This window comes from Oryctolagus cuniculus, chromosome 4 (genome assembly GCF_051225735.1).
Source record: "Oryctolagus cuniculus isolate XC-2025 breed Fujian yellow rabbit chromosome 4, ASM5122573v1, whole genome shotgun sequence".
Classification (NCBI taxonomy): domain Eukaryota; kingdom Metazoa; phylum Chordata; class Mammalia; order Lagomorpha; family Leporidae; genus Oryctolagus; species Oryctolagus cuniculus.
Genome location: NC_142870.1, coordinates 169,798,031 through 169,817,700, shown reverse-complemented (window position 1 = coordinate 169,817,700; position 19,670 = coordinate 169,798,031). Strand labels below are relative to the sequence as shown.

At 46.5% G+C, this 19,670-nt stretch overlaps 1 protein-coding gene across 5 annotated transcripts in view; it reads left to right on the top strand.

Annotated features, from left to right (window-relative positions):
• The window catches only part of UBP1 (upstream binding protein 1), a 49,742-nt gene that overhangs the window by 16,634 nt on the left and 13,438 nt on the right, over nucleotides 1–19,670 (top strand). For 3 of the 5 annotated variants that reach the window (XR_007908714.3, XM_051818545.3, XM_008266113.5), the window contains 6 exons: nucleotides 6,268–6,344; nucleotides 12,823–12,928; nucleotides 13,335–13,441; nucleotides 15,024–15,176; nucleotides 15,269–15,379; nucleotides 15,817–15,924. Coding sequence is in view for 3 of the 5 variants with exons in the window: in XM_008266113.5 (XP_008264335.2) it covers nucleotides 6,268–6,344; nucleotides 12,823–12,928; nucleotides 13,335–13,441; nucleotides 15,024–15,176; nucleotides 15,269–15,379; nucleotides 15,817–15,924 (662 nt within the window). In the remaining 2 variants the exon portion in view is untranslated. The remainder of the gene's footprint in view (nucleotides 1–6,267; nucleotides 6,345–12,822; nucleotides 12,929–13,334; nucleotides 13,442–15,023; nucleotides 15,177–15,268; nucleotides 15,380–15,816; nucleotides 15,925–19,670) is intronic. The other 2 variants (XR_011388240.2, XM_051818544.3) reach the window with 1 other exon arrangement.

Here is a 19,670-nt window from a genome sequence, read left to right as displayed (position 1 = left end):
TCCAGGTCTCCGCTATGGTCTGGGAAAGCAGTGGAAGATTGCCCAAGTGCTTGGACCCCTGCACACACATGGGAGACCCAAAGAAGCTCTGGGCTCCTGGCTTTGGATCAATCCAGCTCCATCTATTGTGGCCATTGGGGAGTGGACCAGTGGATGTAAGACCCCTCCTCGCCCACCCCCCGCACGCCTCTCTGTAACTCTGCCTTTCAAATAAATAAATAAATCTTTAAAAAGTTTATTTATTTGTATGAAAGGCAGAGTGACACAGAGAGAGAGTGCTTCCATCCACTGTTTCACTCCCCAAATGTCCGTAACAGCTGAGGGTAGGTCAGGCTGAACCCAGGAGCCAGGAATTCATCTAGGTCTCCCGCATGAGGACAGACAGGTACTCAGGCTGTCATCTGCTATCTCTCAGTGCATTAGCAGAAGCTGGAATCAAAGCACCAAGTAGCCAGGACTCCAACCAGCACTGTAGTATGGGATGCAGGCATCATAACTGGCAACCTAACCCACTACACCACAATGCCTGCTCCTTATTTTTTTTAAAGATTATTTGAAAGTCAGAATTACAGAGAGAAGGAGGCAGATCTTCCATCTGCTGGTTCACCCCACAAATGGCACAACGGCCAGGGCTGGGCCAGGCCAAAGCCAAGATACGGGAACTTTTGAGGCCTCCCACGTGTGTGCAGGGGCTCAAAAACTTGGGCCATCCTCTGCTGCTTTCCCAGGAGTATCAGTATTAGCTAGAAAGGAAGTAGAGCAGCCAGGATTCAAACTGGCGCCCATATATATGGGATGTTGGCGTTGCAGGTGCTCACTTTACCTGCTACGCCATGGCCCTGGCCCCTGGTCTTTAATTTTAACCCACACAGTTAAAGAGTCTGAACTAGAAAGGCCTTTTGAAAAAGCTGATTACCTGTAACAGTGTGCCGTGACTCATACATGGGTGTAACGTGGTACATCTGGTCACCTGTAACAGTGTGCCGTGACTCGTACACGGGTGTAACATGGTACATCTGGTCACCTGTAACAGTGTGCCGTGACTCGTACACGGGTGTAACATGGTACATCTGGTCACCTGTAACAGTGTGCCGTGACTCGTACACGGGTGTAACATGGTACATCTGGTCACCTGTAACAGTGTGCCGTGACTCGTACACGGGTGTAACATGGTACATCTGGTCACCTGTAACAGTGTGCTGTGACTCGTACATGGGTGTAACGTACATCTGTCACCTGTAACAGTGTGCTGTGACTCGTACACGGGTGTAACATGGTACATCTGTCACCTGTAACAGTGTGCCGTGACTCGTACACAGGTGTAACGTGGTACATCTGGTCACCTGTAACAGTGTGCCGCGACTTGTACACGGGTGTAACATGGTACATCTGTCACCTGTAACAGTGTGCCATGACTTGTACACGGGTGTAACGTGGTACATCTGTCACCTGTAACAGTGTGCTGTGACTCGTACACGGGTGTAACATGGTACATCTGTCACCTGTAACAGTGTGCCGTGACTCGTACACAGGTGTAACGTGGTACATCTGGTCACCTGTAACAGTGTGCCGCGACTCGTACACGGGTGTAACATGGTACATCTGTCACCTGTAACAGTGTGCCATGACTTGTACACGGGTGTAACGTGGTACATCTGGTCACCTGTAACAGTTTGCCGCGACTCGTACACGGGTGTAACATGGTACATCTGTCACCTGTAACAGTGTGCCATGACTCGTACACAGGTGTAACGTGGTACATCTGGTCACCTATAACAGTGTGCCGCGACTCATACACGGGTATAACGTGGTACATCTGGTCACCTGTAACAGTGTGCCGTGACTTGTACATGGGTGTAACATGGTACTAAATGAACTGTATACAAAGTGATGCAATGATGCAAAGTTGGCTTTTCTAATTCAGGACATCTTCCTCTCTGGTATGGCACTTTGGGGGAATGTTTATCATAGTGTATCCTACAGCAGAGTTCAGCTGCTGGGAAAAGATGGTTTTACTGAGAGCTTTTTTGGTTGTTCCAGGATACAGTCCTGAATGCTTTGTGTTGGAAAGAATTTTCACCACCTGGATATTTGTAGTGTTCTTCCATTGAACAGTGGTTCTCCAACCGTAGCCTGCATGGGAATCACTCGCAGGGCTTGCCAAAATGTGATTCCTGTGCTCCAGAGTGTTCAGTAGGTTTGGGACAGGGTCTGGGACTGTGCATGCCTACTGTTCACATGGTGCTTCGGATAGTCTGAAGACACACTGGTTTGTTATTGCCTTGAATATTCAGGGAGATGTGTGGGGTTTCCCTCACCACCACCTTTTTTTGGAAGGTTTGCTGGGAGGAGATTGGTGCAGAGTTGGGGGCTGACTGACATTCTTTGTGGCTGCTGCACTGTTACATAACCTCCTCTTAGACTCGTTGCTCACCTGTGCTCTTAGACAGCTAGTGATGAACAGGATTTTCCACTGATTAACACTGTAGAGAAAAGGAAGAAAATTCTGTGGAGGCTTACTTTTGTCAAGTAGAAGCTGGATCAAGTTTTCCTAGCTATGTTGCTCTCTTAAGAGTATTGTTTCTTCTTTCTTTTTTTTTTTTTTGACAGGCAGAGTGGACAGTGAGAGAGAGAGACAGAGAGAAAGGTCTTCCTTTGCCGTTGGTTCACCCTCCAATGGCCGCCGCGGCCGGCGCGCTGCAGCCGGCGCACCGCGCTGATCCGATGGCAGGAGCCAGGAGCCAGGTGCTTTTCCTGGTCTCCCATGGGGTGCAGGGCCCAAGCACCTGGGCCATCCTCCACTGCACTCCCTGGCCACAGCAGAGAGCTGGCCTGGAAGAGGGGCAACCGGGACAGAATCCGGCGCCCCGACCGGGACTAGAACCCGGTGTGCCGGCGCCGCTAGGCGGAGGATTAGCCTAGTGAGCCGCGGCGCCGGCCTTTTTTTTTTTTTTTTGACAGGCAGAGTTATAGACAGAGAGACAGAGAGAAAGGTCTTCTTTCCGTTGGTTCACCCCTCAAATGGCCGCCATGGCTGGTGCTGCGCCAATCCGAAGCCAGGAGCCGGGTGCTTCTTCTTGGGCTCCCATGTGGGTGCAGGGGCCAGAGCACTTGGGCCATCCTCCACTGCTCTCCCGGGCTACAGCAGAGAGCTGGACTGGAAGAGGAGCAGCCAGGACTAGAACCCAGCGCCCATATGGGATGCCGGTGCCACAGGTGGAGGATTAACCAAGTGAGCCACGGCGCCAGCCCCTAGCATGTTGTTTCTTAAAAAAAATTTTTAATTTATTTTTTGACAGGCAGAGTTAGACAGTGAGAGACAGAAAGATCTTCCTTTTTCCATTGGTTCACCCCCAAAGTGGCCGCTACGGCTGGCGTGTTGTGGCCGGTGGGCTGTGCTCCAAAGCCAGGAGCCAGGTGCTTCTCCTGGTCTCCCATGCGGGTGCAGGGCCCAAGCACTTGGGCCATCCTCCACTGCACTCCCTGGCCACAGCAGAGAGCTGGACTGGAAGAGGAGCCACTGGGACAGAATCCGGCGCCCCAACTGGGACTAGAACCCAGGGTGCTGGCGCCGCAGGCGGAGGATTAGCCTAGTGAGCCGCAGTGCCGGCTGGCTGCTCCACTTCCAGTCCAGCTCCCTGCCATGGCCTGGGAAAGCAGTGGAAGCAGTGGAGGATGGCCAAGTCGTTGGGCCCCTGAGCTCACCTGGGAGACCCAGAAGAAGCTCCTGGCTCCTGGCTTCAGATCAGCCCAGCTCTGCCCATTGTGGCCAACTGGCAAGTGAACCAGCAGGTGGGGGACCAACCGACTGACCCACCTCCCTCTCTTCCTCTCCCTCTCCCCCTCCCTCCTAGTTGCTCCACTTCCCTTTCTCTCCCTCCCTCCTCCCGCCTCTCTCCCTCTCTCCCTCTCTCCCTCTCTCCCTCCTCCCTCTCTCCCTCTCTCTCCCTCCTCCCTCTCCCCCTCCCCCTCCTTCTTCCCTCTCCCCCTCCCTCACTCCCTCCTCCTCCCCTCTTCCTCTCCCCCTCCCTCTCTCCCTCCCTCTCTTCCTCCCTCACTCCTTCCTCTCCCACTCCCTCTCCCCCTCCCTCACCCCTCGCTCTCCCACTCCCCCCTCTTGCTCTCTCCCTCCCTCACCCCTCACTCTCCCCTCTCTTTCCCTCACCCCCTCTCTCCTCTTCCTTTCCCCTCCCTCTCCCTCTCTCCCACTCTCCTACTCTTCCACTCCCCCTCTCCCCCTCTCCCCCTCTCCCCCTCTCCCCCTCTCCCTCTCCCCCTCTCCCCCTCTCCCCCTCTCCCCCTCTCCCTCTCTCCCACTCTTCCTTTCCCCCTCTGCATCTAACTCTGCCTTTCAAATAAAATAAATAAATCTTATTAAAAAGATTAGTATAAAGAGAACACATTCCATGTAGTTCATAGATAGAATTCTAGGAATATATCCCCCTCCTTCTGTCCTTCCTCCATTTTTCTTTTAATTTTTGTGAAAAAAAATTTTTAAAGATTTTTTGATTTGAAAGAGTTAACAGCGAGAGAGGGAGAGATGAGCCGTCTTCCATCAGCTGTTTCACTTCTCAGATAGCCACAATGGCTGGGACTTGGCCAGGCCGAATCCAGGAGCTTCGTCTGGGTCTCCCATGTGGGTGGTAGGGGCCGTCTGCTGCTGCTTTCCTCAGGCCATTAGCAGGGAGCTGGATTGGAAGCCGAGCAACTGGGACACAGGCCGGCACCCACAGGGGATGCTGGCATTGCAGGCGGTGGCCCCATGGGAACATTTTTAACTTGCTTTATGACCACAGGCTCAATCCTCCACTAATGAGAGAGTTCACGAGAAAAGTAGGAAGAAGGGTGTTCTGCAGGAGTATAGACGAGGGCTATTAAAGTTTTTGTGCTCTATATTTAGCTGTATTTCAGTACTCCTTTCTTGAGTCTTGACTCCTTCATCAGTTACCCTTTCTGTATGTTTTTCAGTAAGCCCCGTGAGAGAGTGGACAAAACATTGGAAGTTATATTTATAAAGAGTCTCAACTTCATGTGGTACTAATAAAATTCTCTTCACCGATTTTTTTCTTTATGCCAAGTTTTACTATCTTTTATTACTTAATAGTTATAGAAATCATTTCCATGGATTTATAGTATGATTAGTTTTTTACAGCAGCTTGTTTTTCTTATTATCTAGATTGGCATATGAATTGCATTTGCGATATTTTGGGACACTCTAAGCAGTAGGAAAGTGTGGCTTAAGTTCATCAAACACAGGGCAGAGGAATCCAGGATTTAAAATGAGCCTAAGGGCCAGCATTGTACACACTGGGTTAAAGCTGCTGCTAGGCGACTGCAGCGTCCCGTATCCAGAAGCTGATTTCTAGCTGCTTTGCTTTCAGTTCAGCTCCCTGTTAAATGAAGTACTTGGGCCCCTCCCACCCATGTGGGAAACCGGGATGTAGTTCCTGACTTCTGGCTCTCGCCTGGGGCAACAGCTGTTGCCGCCATTTGGGAGTGAACCAGCAGATTGAAGATCTTTGTCTCTATCCCCTGTCACTCAAATAATAAAATCTTCTTTAAAAAATTGGACTTTTCTATACATAAACCCGTGCACAAATGGTTATAGTATTGTTTATTCATTGTAGCCAAAAGTGGAAAGAAGTGTCCGTCAGCTCATGTCTGACAGCTGGTAGTAGATAAAGCAAAATTAGGTATGTTCATGCAATGGAAAAATATGACAATAAAATAAAGATTGAAGTCCTGCTCCATGCTGAGTAAAAAACCAGTGAACACAGGACACATCTCATATGATTCTTGTGCAGTGTCTGGGACAGACAGGTCTTCAAAGTGGATGAGTGGTTGCAAGGAGTTGGAGGTTGAGATGGGAGAGTAAGAACTGGCTGCTGATGGGTTTGTGTTTCTTTGTAAGATGATGAAAATGTGCTAAAATTGATAGTGGTGGTGGTTGCACAATTTTGAATATACAAAAAACAGTGAATCATATACTCTAGAAGGGTGCATTTTATGCTATGTAAATTATATTCCAAAAAAGCTGCTATAAAAATTAGTGTCAGATAAAGATGCATACATAATAAAAATATTAGTGTAAGAATAGTAGATGAAAATTAATTAGGATACACTGTGGAGTCTTCTGTAATAGTGTAAGAAGGGCAAAGAGCAATTGAATTTGCTTTTAGCAGATTAATTGCTGTATTATATGTGTTAGGTTACTTAGAGTGATGTTCTTTATATACATTGTTTCTGATACTCACTTTCTTCAAATAGGTCAGTCTTACGAAATCCGGATGCTGGATAACCGGAAAATGGGCGATATGCCTGAGATTAGTGGAAAATTGGTAAAGGTAAGGATAATCCATTTAATTTAATTTTTTAAAAGATTTATTTAATTATTTGAAATCAAGAGTTACAGAGAGAGAGATCTTCATCCACTGATTCACTCCTCACGTGGCTACAATGGCCAGGACTGGGCCAGGCTGAAACCAGGAGTCAGGAACTCCTTCCAGGTCTCCCATGTGGTGGCAGGGGCCAAAGCACTTGGGCCACCTTCCACTGCTCTCCCAGGTACACTGGCAGGGAGCTGGATTGGAAATGGAGCAGCTGGGACTCGACCCAGTGCCCGTGTGGGATGCCAGCATCACGGGCTTTACCCAACATGCCTCAGTGCCAGCCCCAGGATAATCCACGTTAACTCCCAGTGGGTATTGCAGTGCTTGAGTATAGTAGTGCTTTTGCTTTAAAAGTTGTGTTTTTTTTTTTTTTTTTTTTTTTTTTTTTTTTTTTTTTTGACAGGCAGAGTGGACAGTGAGAGAGAGAGACAGAGAGAGAAAGGTCTTCCTTTGCCATTGGTTCACCCTCCAATGGCCGCCGCTGCAGCCGGTGCACCGCGCTGATCCGATGGCAGGAGCCAGGATCCAGGTGCTTTTTCCTGGTCTCCCATGGGGTGCAGGGCCCAAGCACCTGGGCCATCCTCCACTGCACTTCCTGGCCATAGCAGAGAGCTGGCCTGGAAGAGGGGCAACCGGGACAGAATCCGGCGCCCCGACCGGGACTAGAACCCGGTGTGCCGGCGCCGCAAGGTGGAGGATTAGCCTATTGAGCCACGGCGCCGGCCCTTTAAAAGTTTTTATTTAAAAATTTTTTCAAGAAGTAATGACGACATTAAAACTTTTGACTTTTTAAGCTATGTTTTGTTGGCCCATCTGTAAAATGAGAATTATAGCAGTTGTCAGGTGAAATGAGTACGAAAGACCCTTGGAATCCATGGAGCAGTAGGAAAGTTAGTTGCAGTCATGGGGGTAAAAACTCATTTCCACAGCAAAAGCTTTAGACTTTTTATTTTTATTTATTTATTTATTTATTTTTTGACAGAGTGGACAGAGAGAGACAGAGAGAAAGGTCTTCCTTTGCCGTTGGTTCACCCTCCAATGGCCGCCAAGGCTGGCACGCTGCGCTGATCCAAAGGCAGGAGCCAGGTGTTTCTCCTGGTCTCCCATGGGGTGCAGGGCCCAAGTACTTGGGCCATCCTCCACTGTACTCCCTGGCCACAGCAGAGAGCTGGCCTGGAAGAGGGGCAACCGGGACAGAATCCGGCACCCCGACCACAACTAGAACCCGGTGTGCCAGCGCCGCAGGTGGAGGATTAGCCTAGTGAGCCGCAGCACCGGCTGACTGTTTGTTTGTTTGTTTGTTTGTTTGTTTTTTTAAGATGTTTTATTTATTTGAAAGGCAGGGTGACATAGAGAGAACTTCCATCTACTGATTCATTCCTCAGATGGCTGCAATGAGTGGGGCTGAGCCAGGCTGGAGCCAAGAACTTCATCTAGGTCTTCCACATGGGTGGCCCGAGCCCAAGTACTTTTCTAAGCCTCATCAGCAGGGATCTGGTCAGAAGTGGAGTGGCTGTCACCTATGTGGGATGTCAGCATCTCAGGTGGCGGCTTAACTCTGATACTGCACAGTCCCCCTATAACTCTTTCTGTGAAAGACAGTAATTGGGAGAATGTAAATGTTAATATTAAATCTAACTCTCAGGTCCTTACAGATGTCCCTTCCCTAATAAACCTTGCTATTTTATCTCCACTAAAAAAAAAAAAAAAAAAAAAAAAAAAATTTAAGAAATGCTCTTACTTCACCTGCTAAAATTTTATTAAAACTTGAAATGTCTGCATCCTTCCGACATAGGTGAGTGAGGTCAATCAGTCATCCTGGGTGTAGGAGACGTAGCCATCGTCCAGCCTACCTGTGCCTTTAGGATGTGTCCAGAACCATCCCTGTCCTCTTCTGGGTCACTCAGGGTGGAGCCTTCTGCCTGTCTTCGCACATGGGTTGTTTTGAATTCCACAGCATTCCAGGGGAAAACTAAAGGTCCTGAGGCCAAGTGCTGGCAAGAAGAGACGAGCAGTCTTGAGTTCTCCTGATCACGCAGATCAGCTGTGTCAGGGCCCTCAGTGTCCTGAGGCCGTCCACTGGACACACCTCGCCTTCTGTGGCAGCCTGGTTGGGGGAGTGCAGTCTGATTTTGTGTGTCTGGGAAAGCCCATCGCCCAGCACCTGCAAGCCTTTGGGCTATTTCGGTTCTGCTTTTCACTCCTTGGAGGCAGGAGGGGCCCAGTTCTCTGTGGTGAGGGAAGGATAAGGGATCTGTTCCCACTGCAGCTTGCGTTGCCAGCTTGTAGTGTGCACCTGGGTCTCCTGCCATACTTGGATCAGGAGAAGGCTATTTGCCCATTTCCCTGGTTACTGTCTGCACTTTGGGTCCGTCTTACCTTTGCCCAATCAGTGGGGTTGTCATTCCCATAGAGGGTGAGTCAGATTTTTTTTCCCCTCCTCTTATTGGCATTCCAACCTGTTTGACAAGGCCATCAGCATTGTTCACAGTGAGCAAAGCCCACTTGGCCTGGCTGTTCTCTCGGACTGTGATGGCAGGTACTCAGTTCTCAGGCTGCGTTGCCCAGGAGGGTCAGAAATGTTGGGGATTCTCTGCACCTCTGCTCCCAGCTGGCTTATTGCCCTCAATTGTACTACACCTGGTTACAATTCAGCTAAATAACACATTTTTCAAAAGATTTATTTATTTATTTATTTGAAAGTCAGAGGTAACAGAGAAAGAAGGAAAAGCAGAGAGAGAAGAGAGAGAGGTCATCCATCTGCTGGTTCACTCCCAAGTTGGCTACAAATGTCCGAAGCTGTGCTAATTGGAAGTCAGGATCCTCTTCCAGGTCTCCCATGCGGGTGCAGGTGCCCAAGCACTTGGGCCATCTTCCACTGCTTTCCCAGGCCATAGCAGAGAGCTGGATTGGAAGTGGAGCAGCCGGGACTTGAACCGGCACCCATATGGGATGCTGGCACTGCAGTTGGCAGCTTTACCCACTACTCCACAGTGCCAGCCCCCTAAATAATATTTTTTTAAAAGAGGAGATCTGCAGCGTGGTGTGCCGGCCCAGCTGTGGCGGCCATTGGAGGGTGAACCAGTGGCAAAAGGAAGACCTTTCTCTCTGTCTCTCACTGTCCACTCTGCCTGTCAAAAAAAAAAGAAAGAAAAAAAAAGAAAAAAAAAAGATCTGACTATCTTCTATCTTCTGTCACTGTGAAAGTTGGATTTGATGACTGTAAGATGCTTTTTTTTTTTTAAGTATCTGTGAAAGGGCTGAAAAGTGATTTAATTATGTATTGTTAGAGTATTTATTTATTTGAAAGAGTTACAGAGAGGCAGAGGCAGAGAGACAGAGAACTTGCACCTGCTAGTGCACTCCCCAAATGGCTGCAACAGCTGGAGCTGGGCAGCCCAAAGCCAGGAGCCAGCAGCTTCTTCTGGGTCTCCCATGTGGATTCAGGGCCTCAAGCACTTGGGCTGTCTTCCACTGCTTTCCCAGGTGCATCAGCAGGGAGCTGGAGTGGAAGTGGAGCAGCCAGGACTTGAACCCGCGCCCATATGGGATATCAGCACGCAGGCGGTGGTTTTACTTGTTAGGCCACAGCACCGGCCCCAGTTGTAGATTGTACAGTAAAATTGAATTGGGGCTGATGGGCAACTAAAAATGTTGGAATGGTTTTTAATCTCTTATTATGTGAATATTTGAATAGAAAAGGCACAGAGAACGATAGGATGAATCCACATCTGTTTCTGTCTTGGATTCCTGCAGTCAGGTCTACCTATTTGTCAGTCAACAGTTATCAACAATCTGCCAGTCGTGTTTCATTTTTCCGCCTTTTGCCTCTTTTTTTTCTTTTTGATAAGGATACGCTTTCTGGCAGAGCTCCCTAAATCGATGGTAAAGATCTAGAAATAACTAGTTGGACAGGTGATATGTAATGCTTAAAATACTTCCGCAAGCTGATTATAATACCTGCCAGATTCATTTGTAATGTAATTATTGCATGACTGCTTGAACTGCAACTTCTTGAATTTACTTCCAAAGTAAAACATGGACAAACATTGGATATAAAATTAAAAGAAGAAATTAAGGCAAAAATGACAGTTCCTCATGCAATAAGGGACTACTGACAGTAGAGAAGCCATCCAGGCATGAATGCACAGTGAATGTTTTGTGACATTTTGCTAATGTGTTCTACCTCAGTGGCTTACTTACTTACAGAGGAACTTCAAAATTTAAACATGTTTAGTTTGGTTCAACACAGTTTTGAAATCCATATGTAGTTTTTTACAATACTCATTTCCCATAAACTTTTTGAAAGCCCCCTTGTGTATGGATTTCAGGTTTTCCCCCTCAAAATAAGCTTTAAAAGATTATTTAAGAGACAGGGAGATGGAGACAGACAGGGCTCACCTCTCCTGGTTAACTCTCCAAATGCCCACAATAGCTGGAGCTGGCCGGCTGAAGCCAGGAGCTAGAAACTCAATCCATGTCTCCCGTGTGCGTGGCGGGGACCCTAACACTTGAGCCATCAGTGCTGCCTCCCAAGGTGCACTTTAGTAGGAAGCTGGAGACTGGAGCTAGAGTTGGCAGTTCACCGTTTGGTACTCTGATCTGGGACAGGGGCATCTTAACCTGTGTCTTAACTGCTATGCTAATTGGCAGCCCCAAAATCTTTTTTTTTTTTTTAATTTATTTGAAAGGCAGAATTACAGAGATGGAGAGACAGAGATCTTCCATCCTTTGGTTCACTCCCTAAATGGCCAAAACAGCAGGGCTGAGCCAGGCCGAAGCCAAGAGCGTCATCCATTTCTCCCACATAGGTTCAGGGACCCAGCACTTGGGCCATCTTCCACCACTTTCCCAGATGCAAAAGCAGGGAGCTGGATCAGAAGTAGAGCAACTGGGACTCAAACTGGTACCCATATAGGATGCTGGTGTCACAGGCAGTGGCTTTACCCACCATGCCACAGCGCTGGGCCCCAAAATCAATTTTAATTCCATTTTCCACCAACATTTTTTAAAAAGTAATTTATTTATTTGAAAAGCAGAGTTAGAAGGAAAGACAGAAGAGAGAGGGCTTCCATCCTCTGGTTCACTCCCCAAATGGCTTCGATAACCCAGGGCTGGGCCGTGCCAAAGCCAGGAGCCAGGAACTCCTTTTGGGTCTTCCATGTGGTTGTGCTTTCTCTAAGAATTTGTGTTGGAATAATTTTTTTTAAAGATTTATTTATTTGAAAGGCAGTGTTACAGAGAGGCAGAGGTAGAGAGAGAGCTCTTCCTTCCATCCACTGGTTCAGTCTCCAGATGGCCGCAATGGCCAGAGCTACACCAATCTGGAGCCAGGAGCTTCTTCCGGGTTTCCTGCACTTGTGCAAGAACCCAAGGACTTGAGCCATCTTCCCTTGCTTTCCCAGGCCATAGCAGGGAGCTGGCTGGGAAGTGGAGCAGCTGGGACGAACTGGCACCCATAGGGGATGCTGGCACTGCAGGCGGCAGGCAGCTTTACCTGCTGTGCCACAGTGCCAGCCTGCATGGAATAAAATTTTATTCTCCCTTGCTTTCCTCAAATAATGTGCTTTGTAAGTTAAACGATTGAATTAACTTTGCATTTAGGTTTTATTTTGGGGGAGGGAGTAGGCAGGTTTTTATATTACTTTCCCTCCTTTGACTCTCTCCTAGTTGGTTGATAGAATAACTGCCCTTAAAGACATTCAATTAACTATAAATCTACAAAGTTTTACCATTGTGCCTGGGGTTTCCTGTCTCTGTTTATACTACTTTTTTATCTTAAAAATTATTTTACGGGACTGGTGTTGTGGTATAGCAGGCTAAGCCACTGCCTGCAGTGCTGGCGTCCCATATGGACACCAGTTTGAGTCCCAGCTGCTCCACTTCCGATCCAGCTCTCTGCTAATGGCCTGGGAAAGCAACAGAGGATGGCCCAAGTGCTTGGGCCTCTGAACCTGATTGGAAGACCTGGATGAACTCCTGGTTCCTGATTTTAGCCTGGCCTAGCCCTGGCCATTATAGCCATTTGGGGAGTAGTGAACCAGTGATGGAAGATTGATTTCTCTCTCTTTCTCTCTCTGTCTGCCTCGCCCTTCCTCTCCCTGTAACTCTGCCTTTCAAATAAATAGAATCTTTATAAAAAATTATTCTGCATCTGGTATTTTCTTCATAGAAATGTAAATTTTGCTCATTAGTTTTATAGGAATGTGTCTTAATTTTGAATTACAGTATTAAATTATAGAGTTCCTATCTACAAAACCGTCTTATTTGTGCTCTTTAATGTTGTCTTACTTGTATCATTATCCAGTTACTTAAGAGCAGAGTAGTTCGGTTTTGCAGTGCTGAGTGTGTGCGGTAGGTTGATGGTGAGATGTGGACTGCTGCTGCGTTTCCTGTGGAGCCGTTTGAGGACTTGTTCCCGCTTTCTCTGCAGAGCATCATAAGGGTTGTGTTCCATGACCGACGGCTGCAGTACACAGAGCATCAGCAGCTGGAAGGGTGGAAGTGGAATCGCCCAGGAGACAGACTTCTTGACCTAGGTACTGGCTGCCGTCAAAAGGCCAGGGAGAGGAGGGTGGTGTTCAGCTGTGCTTATGAACGTGTGGGTGCCGCATGTCTTTAAGTCTGTGGAGCCCGTTTTGGTGTTGGTGGCTCATGTGTGACTTTTTAGTTAAAAAGCTCAGCCTGAACCCAGGAACTGTATGGTTTCTGAACCATGTAGCTCTCAGTTGGCAGCATCCATCATACTCTTGCTAAAACACGAACCACAGTAGGAGAAACGGATGCTCATTAAGTGGTTTGTTGTTGAAGATAAAGTTGCTCGTGGAGAAATGTGAAGGCAAAAGCTCAACGTGGGTATGGTTATTTCCTTAGAACATAGTAGCTGCAAGTTCTTTAATTATATAAAGTGGATGTGTTTTTATGTAACTTCTTTTTAAAATACAGATATTCCAATGTCTGTGGGAATAATTGACACAAGGACGAATCCAAGTCAGTTAAATGCGGTTGAATTTCTGTGGGACCCTGCAAAACGCACATCTGCTTTCATTCAGGTTTGGATTTTTACTTCCTCATGAGAAGCTCACTAACCTTGTCTTTACAAAGCCGTGGTGGGATAGAGTTCTTGAAACACGCTACCATTTTTTTAAGCATGCTTATTTGTAAACTGGTGGGTATTGTCATTTTTTCCCCTCCTTTTTAACACACACAGTTAGATTGGGTCTAACCCGAGTCTGTCATAGACTAACTTATAAAGACATTCTGTGTTGCATGAACCATTAGCCGAGTGTTAATTTTATCACTCAACAATCAGAACATACATTTTTATGAGCTGTGTTTCTTTTGAACAGAATCTTCCATTTAAAAGTATATGACTGAATAAAAGTTTGAATTTAAAAAATGCTTTCTAGCTTCCTTATGGTTTTAATTATTTTAATTATTTATGTATTTAATTATCTCACCACAACTGCTGGGCTGGGACAGGTTGAATCAGGAGCCAGGAACTCAGTCCAAGTCTTCCACATGGGTGGCCATGATCTAAGTACTTAAGCCGTCACCTGCTGCCTCTAGTGCGCTTGAGTAGGAAGCTGATATGGGATGCAGGCATCCCTGTCATGGACATGTTGAGAGCAAATCCCAGACATGGCAGCTCATCCATAAATAGCACTGTTCCTAAGAGATGAATTTTTTAAAGAACAGACTAAATCATTATTAAATCTTTTTAAAAATCAACTATTTCTTAATACCCAGAATGTTCTAATTCGTGAGTAGGTAATCTTTTTGTAGAAAAGGAAAACTGCTAGTTGCTGACCAGCCTAAGTGTACTGTGGTTTGCATGAGCTATGGAGAATCGTTAGTATTACTGCATTTTGGTGATCTGTCAGATTGCTTGTTAATGATCACCGGAACATTCTTGTTAGTTGACTCTTCGTCCAGCAGGATAACTAGTCACATGATAAAAGAGAGAGGTACAAGCCCTGGCCTGAAGGGGCTGTAGTCATGTTGCAGAGTTTGTTTCCACGCAGCAGGTCCTCTGAAGAGGGAGTGTGTAGTGGTCAAAACGAGCAGAGGCCAGGCGTTGCTCTTCACTGTGTCTGGCTAAGACTGGTGTCTCTGGGGGGGGTAGGGGAGAAGGTGGAAGTGGTAGGACACGAGCATTGCTCCCAGAATCCAGAGTGGGTTTTGAAAGGATGCCTGAGGAATTTAGGTGATACACCCAAGAGGAGGAGTGGGCTTTCTAGACCGTGGAATTCCCTAGGCAAAGGATCATAAATTGGTGTTTGTGGGAACAGCACTAAGACAGCTGACTGTAGAGCAGGCGCAGTGGCAGGGGTGGGCGCCCAGCAGAAGCTGCAGGTGAGGAGGTGAGGCAGATGTCTCCCAGGACAGCACTGCCCTGCTTCTCCCTGCCTTGCAGTGGGAGGAGCTTGTTCTCAGAAAGTTGGATACATGAAAGCAAAGGCATGTGCTGAAAGCTCTTAGGGAAATTGGTGAGAGAGAGTGTAGCCAGTGTTTGGGAGTTTACGTTAAAGGATGTTGAATTTAGTGGTGACAGGACAATCCAAGAGGGAGCAGAATTGGAGAGGGAATTGGTGGAAGGGACTGTGAACCCGTTTCAGCTTCCCTGTTTTGTAGGTACACTGCATCAGCACAGAATTCACTCCACGGAAGCACGGAGGTGAAAAGGGAGTGCCTTTCAGGATCCAGGTGGACACCTTTAAGCAGAACGAGAATGGGGAATACACGGACCATCTACACTCAGCTAGCTGCCAAATCAAAGTGTTCAAGGTAAGAGATGGACCGTGTTCTGTCAGTTAAGGCTGCTCTACTGGTAGAGCTGTCGTGTCCTGATGGGTGAAGTACTGTCTTCTGTCTTGAAGCCTAAAGGTGCAGACAGGAAACAAAAAACTGACCGGGAGAAGATGGAGAAGAGAACAGCTCATGAGAAAGAAAAGTACCAGCCATCCTATGACACCACAATCCTCACAGAGGTAAAGTAGAGCCGGCCTGGCTTTGCCAGAGAAGCAGAGGTTTGCATCTTAGTGCTGGCTCCTAGGATGAGCTCTCGACCAGGGGCTGGGGAAGACTGGGTGGTGGACTGCTGAGACTCCTTGTGAAATTCACAGGGAGAGTGTTTTATTTAAAGTTTGGGATTTTACTAGCTTAGCTTCTTGGGTGGGAGCTTGAATGAAGATGTTGAAATCCCAATCAGGTCTCAAAAGTAGACCTTAAAAACCTTGAAGTTGGAAAGAAATTAAGTTGGGGCCTGGAATGTCCAACTTTTGTCACTGCTGGGGTTTTGCATTTTCTTTAACTTTGAATCCTGTTAGACGTTTGTTTAATTGGACTGCAGAAACATGAAACAGGGTATTAGATCTTTCTTTGTATGATGAAAAGACATTGATCCCAATCTTTGGTGTTTGTCCAGATGAGGCTTGAGCCTATAATTGAAGATGCAGTTGAACATGAGCAGAAAAAGTCCAGCAAGCGGACTTTGCCAGCAGACTACGGTGATTCTCTGGCAAAGCGAGGCAGTGTAAGGGACTTCTGCTTCTCTTTTCATTGTGCAAGAAACCTTGTGCAGTGTTAGATATAGGACCAACTTCCACTGAAAAGTAAAGCCAAATTGTGTTTGATGTCCATGTCTTGATTTAATTTGCTTTTGTTTAGACTTCCTGCTTTCTGGTTGTTCCTCACTGAGGAAAATTTCCTAAATCTAACACTTTAAAACACAATAAAAACGATGTTGACCATATTGGGTGGTTTTGGAGGGAAAAATGACATTCAGAGATATATGTTCCCTCCCCGTCTCCCTCCCCCTTCCCCCCTCCCTTTCTCTCCTTCACACACACGTCTTAAGGAGCGCTGCGGCAAATTGAGAATACTGTCTTTAGTCAAACAGTTGTCTTCTTGTGTGATTAAAAAAGGTTTGCTTTCTTACGTGTAGACCTGATAAGAAAATTGTGTGGCCACTTAGAGAAATGATAGCAGCAAGCTTGACATTTACATGTGCAATACTTGGTCACACTTCCCAGCATGTGTAGCGTGGGAGTGTGTGTCTGTCTGTGCTTTTAAAAGCCTATTGGCAGCACTGGCTTCAGAAAAAGAATCTTTGACCGCATTAGTGTTTCTTCGTGGCACCTGCGTTGTGACTTGACTTACCGCTTCAAAAGTAGTGCCCCGCTACACTCAGACCTGGTTCCACACCAGCATGCAGTCAGGACTGAGTAAGAGTTTTGACCGGTTCAGTATAGCAAGTCTGTATTTTATGACATGGTTCTTCATCTAACCGTCCACAAAGGATTCTTCTGTTACGCAAACGTAAATGACCTTTGTATTTGCAGGAAATAAAAACACAGCATTAATACACATTTTAAAAGTATCACCAGAAGTGTTCATGATTGCTCTCTTCATCACTGTAGTGCTCACACTATGAAAGGGCAAAATGGATTTTTCACTCTTAGACCGGTAGAATCTAAAAATCACTGACAGTCACCGACAGGCACCTCATAAGACCCTCATTTCTGTATTAAAGTGTGCAGTGAACATGTTGGAACTGTTTCTTTATGTAATGAAACTGAAAATGTTCTCATCCTGTTGCCACAGGGAATACACATACTGCATTTTCTGTAGCTGAGCTGCATTTATTTACGTCACAGGTTGTTGGAATCACTGGATGCTCCTTCCCCCAACTCCCACCCTTCCAGCTTTGTATTTTCATTCTCTACTAATTTCCCAGTCCAAGACTCACAAGTAGTTCTTAATAAACTACTTTTCCGGGGTGGGGGTGGGGGGATCTGGGAAACTCAGGTGACTTTTCCCTTTCTCATATAAATTAACTAACATGAAGAAATGGGTTTTAGGAATTCATAATAAAGGAAATCCTAGTATAGGCCAGAACTAATCTAAAGAGGGGAAAGTTGTTGATAAACTCTTAATAATCCTTAAGTCTAAAGTATGCAAAACGTCAGCAGTCCACTGGCCTGGGATTTCACATCTTCCTTGCGTGTGGCTTGCCACCCTGGCTGCGTTTGGTTTCATTAAGGTGTTTCTAGGGGTAGCTGGACTCACCTTGCCTTTAAAAAGCAGATGCAGATTAATTCGTTAGAAAAAGAAGTCTGCAGCATTTCATCTATTTCTTCAAATGCCTGCAAAGGAAGGCCAACATTTCAGACTATGAAATTTGGTTTTCAGTAAAGAGTTATATCCAGATTTACTGGTAAAGTCTAAGACATGCTGTGTGAGATTGTCTCACACTGAAAACTCGCTGCGGTTCCCAGGAGATGCTGCCCCACAGAAGCACTAGTGTGGCTATTGATCTTTGATGGGCTCCCATTAAGGCTGCCAGTTTTTACAGCCTGCAGGGAGTCGCCATATTAATCTAGCTGGGGAGGTGCCGTACTCAGTGTGTTGAAATCGCAATGGTGTCCAAGTCCAGGCCAGGAATTGGTAGAGCCATTATGAACAGACTATCTAAAGCAACATAGGCAGTGCACCATTGCTTACTTTTAACAGCACTACCTCTACTGCTAAAAACAATCTAAATGTGTAAAAATGCAATCTATTTATTTGATGTCTCTGCCATTCTAACCTGGAGCTTTTTGAAGCTTTATTTCCTCAAACAGCTGGCAGTAATCACCAAAGAAAATTTGAAGAGACTTTACTTTTTTATGTTAAAAGGTTCACACTATTTAGATATCCGTACTAACTGTGTTGTAATATTTTGTGTCTGGGGAGGATGCTGTAATGGGGAAATCTTCCAGGTAGTTGAGGTGGCAGTGTGTGTGTGACACTGGAGTTACTAGATTTGTTAGTCATTTTACAAGGTCTTGCATCCCTCAAAATGTGTAAGCTGAGAAGGTGATACTTTCTAAGACAAAAAAATAGTGACTCTACCTAGTTTTAATAGATTCCGCATTGTTGTGGAAAATGTTATCTATAGCGAAATTAATATGCCATGTACCAAATTCAGGAAAGCTGTCCAGTTACATTAGATTTCTTTTTGAAATTCAACTAGTAATTGAAACAAGGTCTAGGTCATGTTCTCCAGTTTTGAGAAGGTAAATAATTGGGTGGTTCTAAAAAGTTTTTTTTTTTTTTTTTGAAAGGTACAGAAACAGAGATCTACCGGTCCACTCCCCAAATGCCCGTAACAGCTGGTACTGGTTCAGGCTAAAGCCAAGAGCCAGGAACTCAATCTAGGTCTCCCCTGGGGTAGCAGATTCTCATGTACCTGAGCCCTCACCTGCTGCCTCCCAGGATGTGCACGTAGGGAGCTGAAGTGGAGACAGAGCTGATGCTTGAATCAGGCACTGCGATATGGGGTGCCCTTGTCCCAGGTGGTGTCCTAACTGTCCAAACTTAGGCCCTGATTCTGTTTCTATTTCTGTGCCTTTGATGGCAGTCAGACGGGTTTAGAACTCCTGTAACCATTGGCTATATATATATATGTATGTGTATATATATAAAATTTTTTTAAGATTTATTTTTATTTATTTGAAAGAGTTATAGAGAGAGGTAGAGACAGGTCTTCCACCCACTGGTTCACTCCCCAAATGGCTACAACGGCCAGAGCTGAGCTGATCTGAAGCCAGGAGCCAGGGGCTTCCTCCTGGTCTTCCATGAGGGTGGACTTGGGCCATCCTCCACTGCCTTCCCAGGCTACAGCAGAGAGCTGGATCGGGAGAGGAGCAGCTGAGACTTGAACCGGCCCCCACTGGCAATATTTTGACTCTGCCCTCAGACTGCCTCCGTTTTCTTAGTTCCTCACACTCTGCTGGTCTTCACACTTGCCTCCTCCAGGATTTCGAAAAGGGATGTACTCCCTTACACATTCCGAGTTGGCATGAGAGAGTTTCCCTCATAGCTGAGTACTGCCGAGGAGGGAGTTTTCTGGCATGGTGAATATGAGTATTTACAATTTACGGTAAAATTACCACCATAACTTAACCATTGACACTTAACCATTGTTCCTTTAAGGAGCTCGTGGTCTTTAGTTAAATCTGAGGATTTATTTCTTTGAAAGACAGAGCAGTAGGGAGGGAAAGAGAGGTCTGGTGGTTCCCTTCCCACATGGCTGCAGGAGCCTGGGCTGGGCCAGGCCAAAGCCAGGAGCGCAGAACTCCATCCAAGTCTCCCACATGGGTGCAGGGACCCAGTGCGTGGGCCAGCAGCTGCTGCCGTCTCAGTCCCCTTAGCAGGAGTTGTCTCAGAAGCGGAGCAGCTGCAGCTAGAACAGCACTCCAGTATGGGATTTCGGCAGTACAGGGCAGGTGGGGCTCA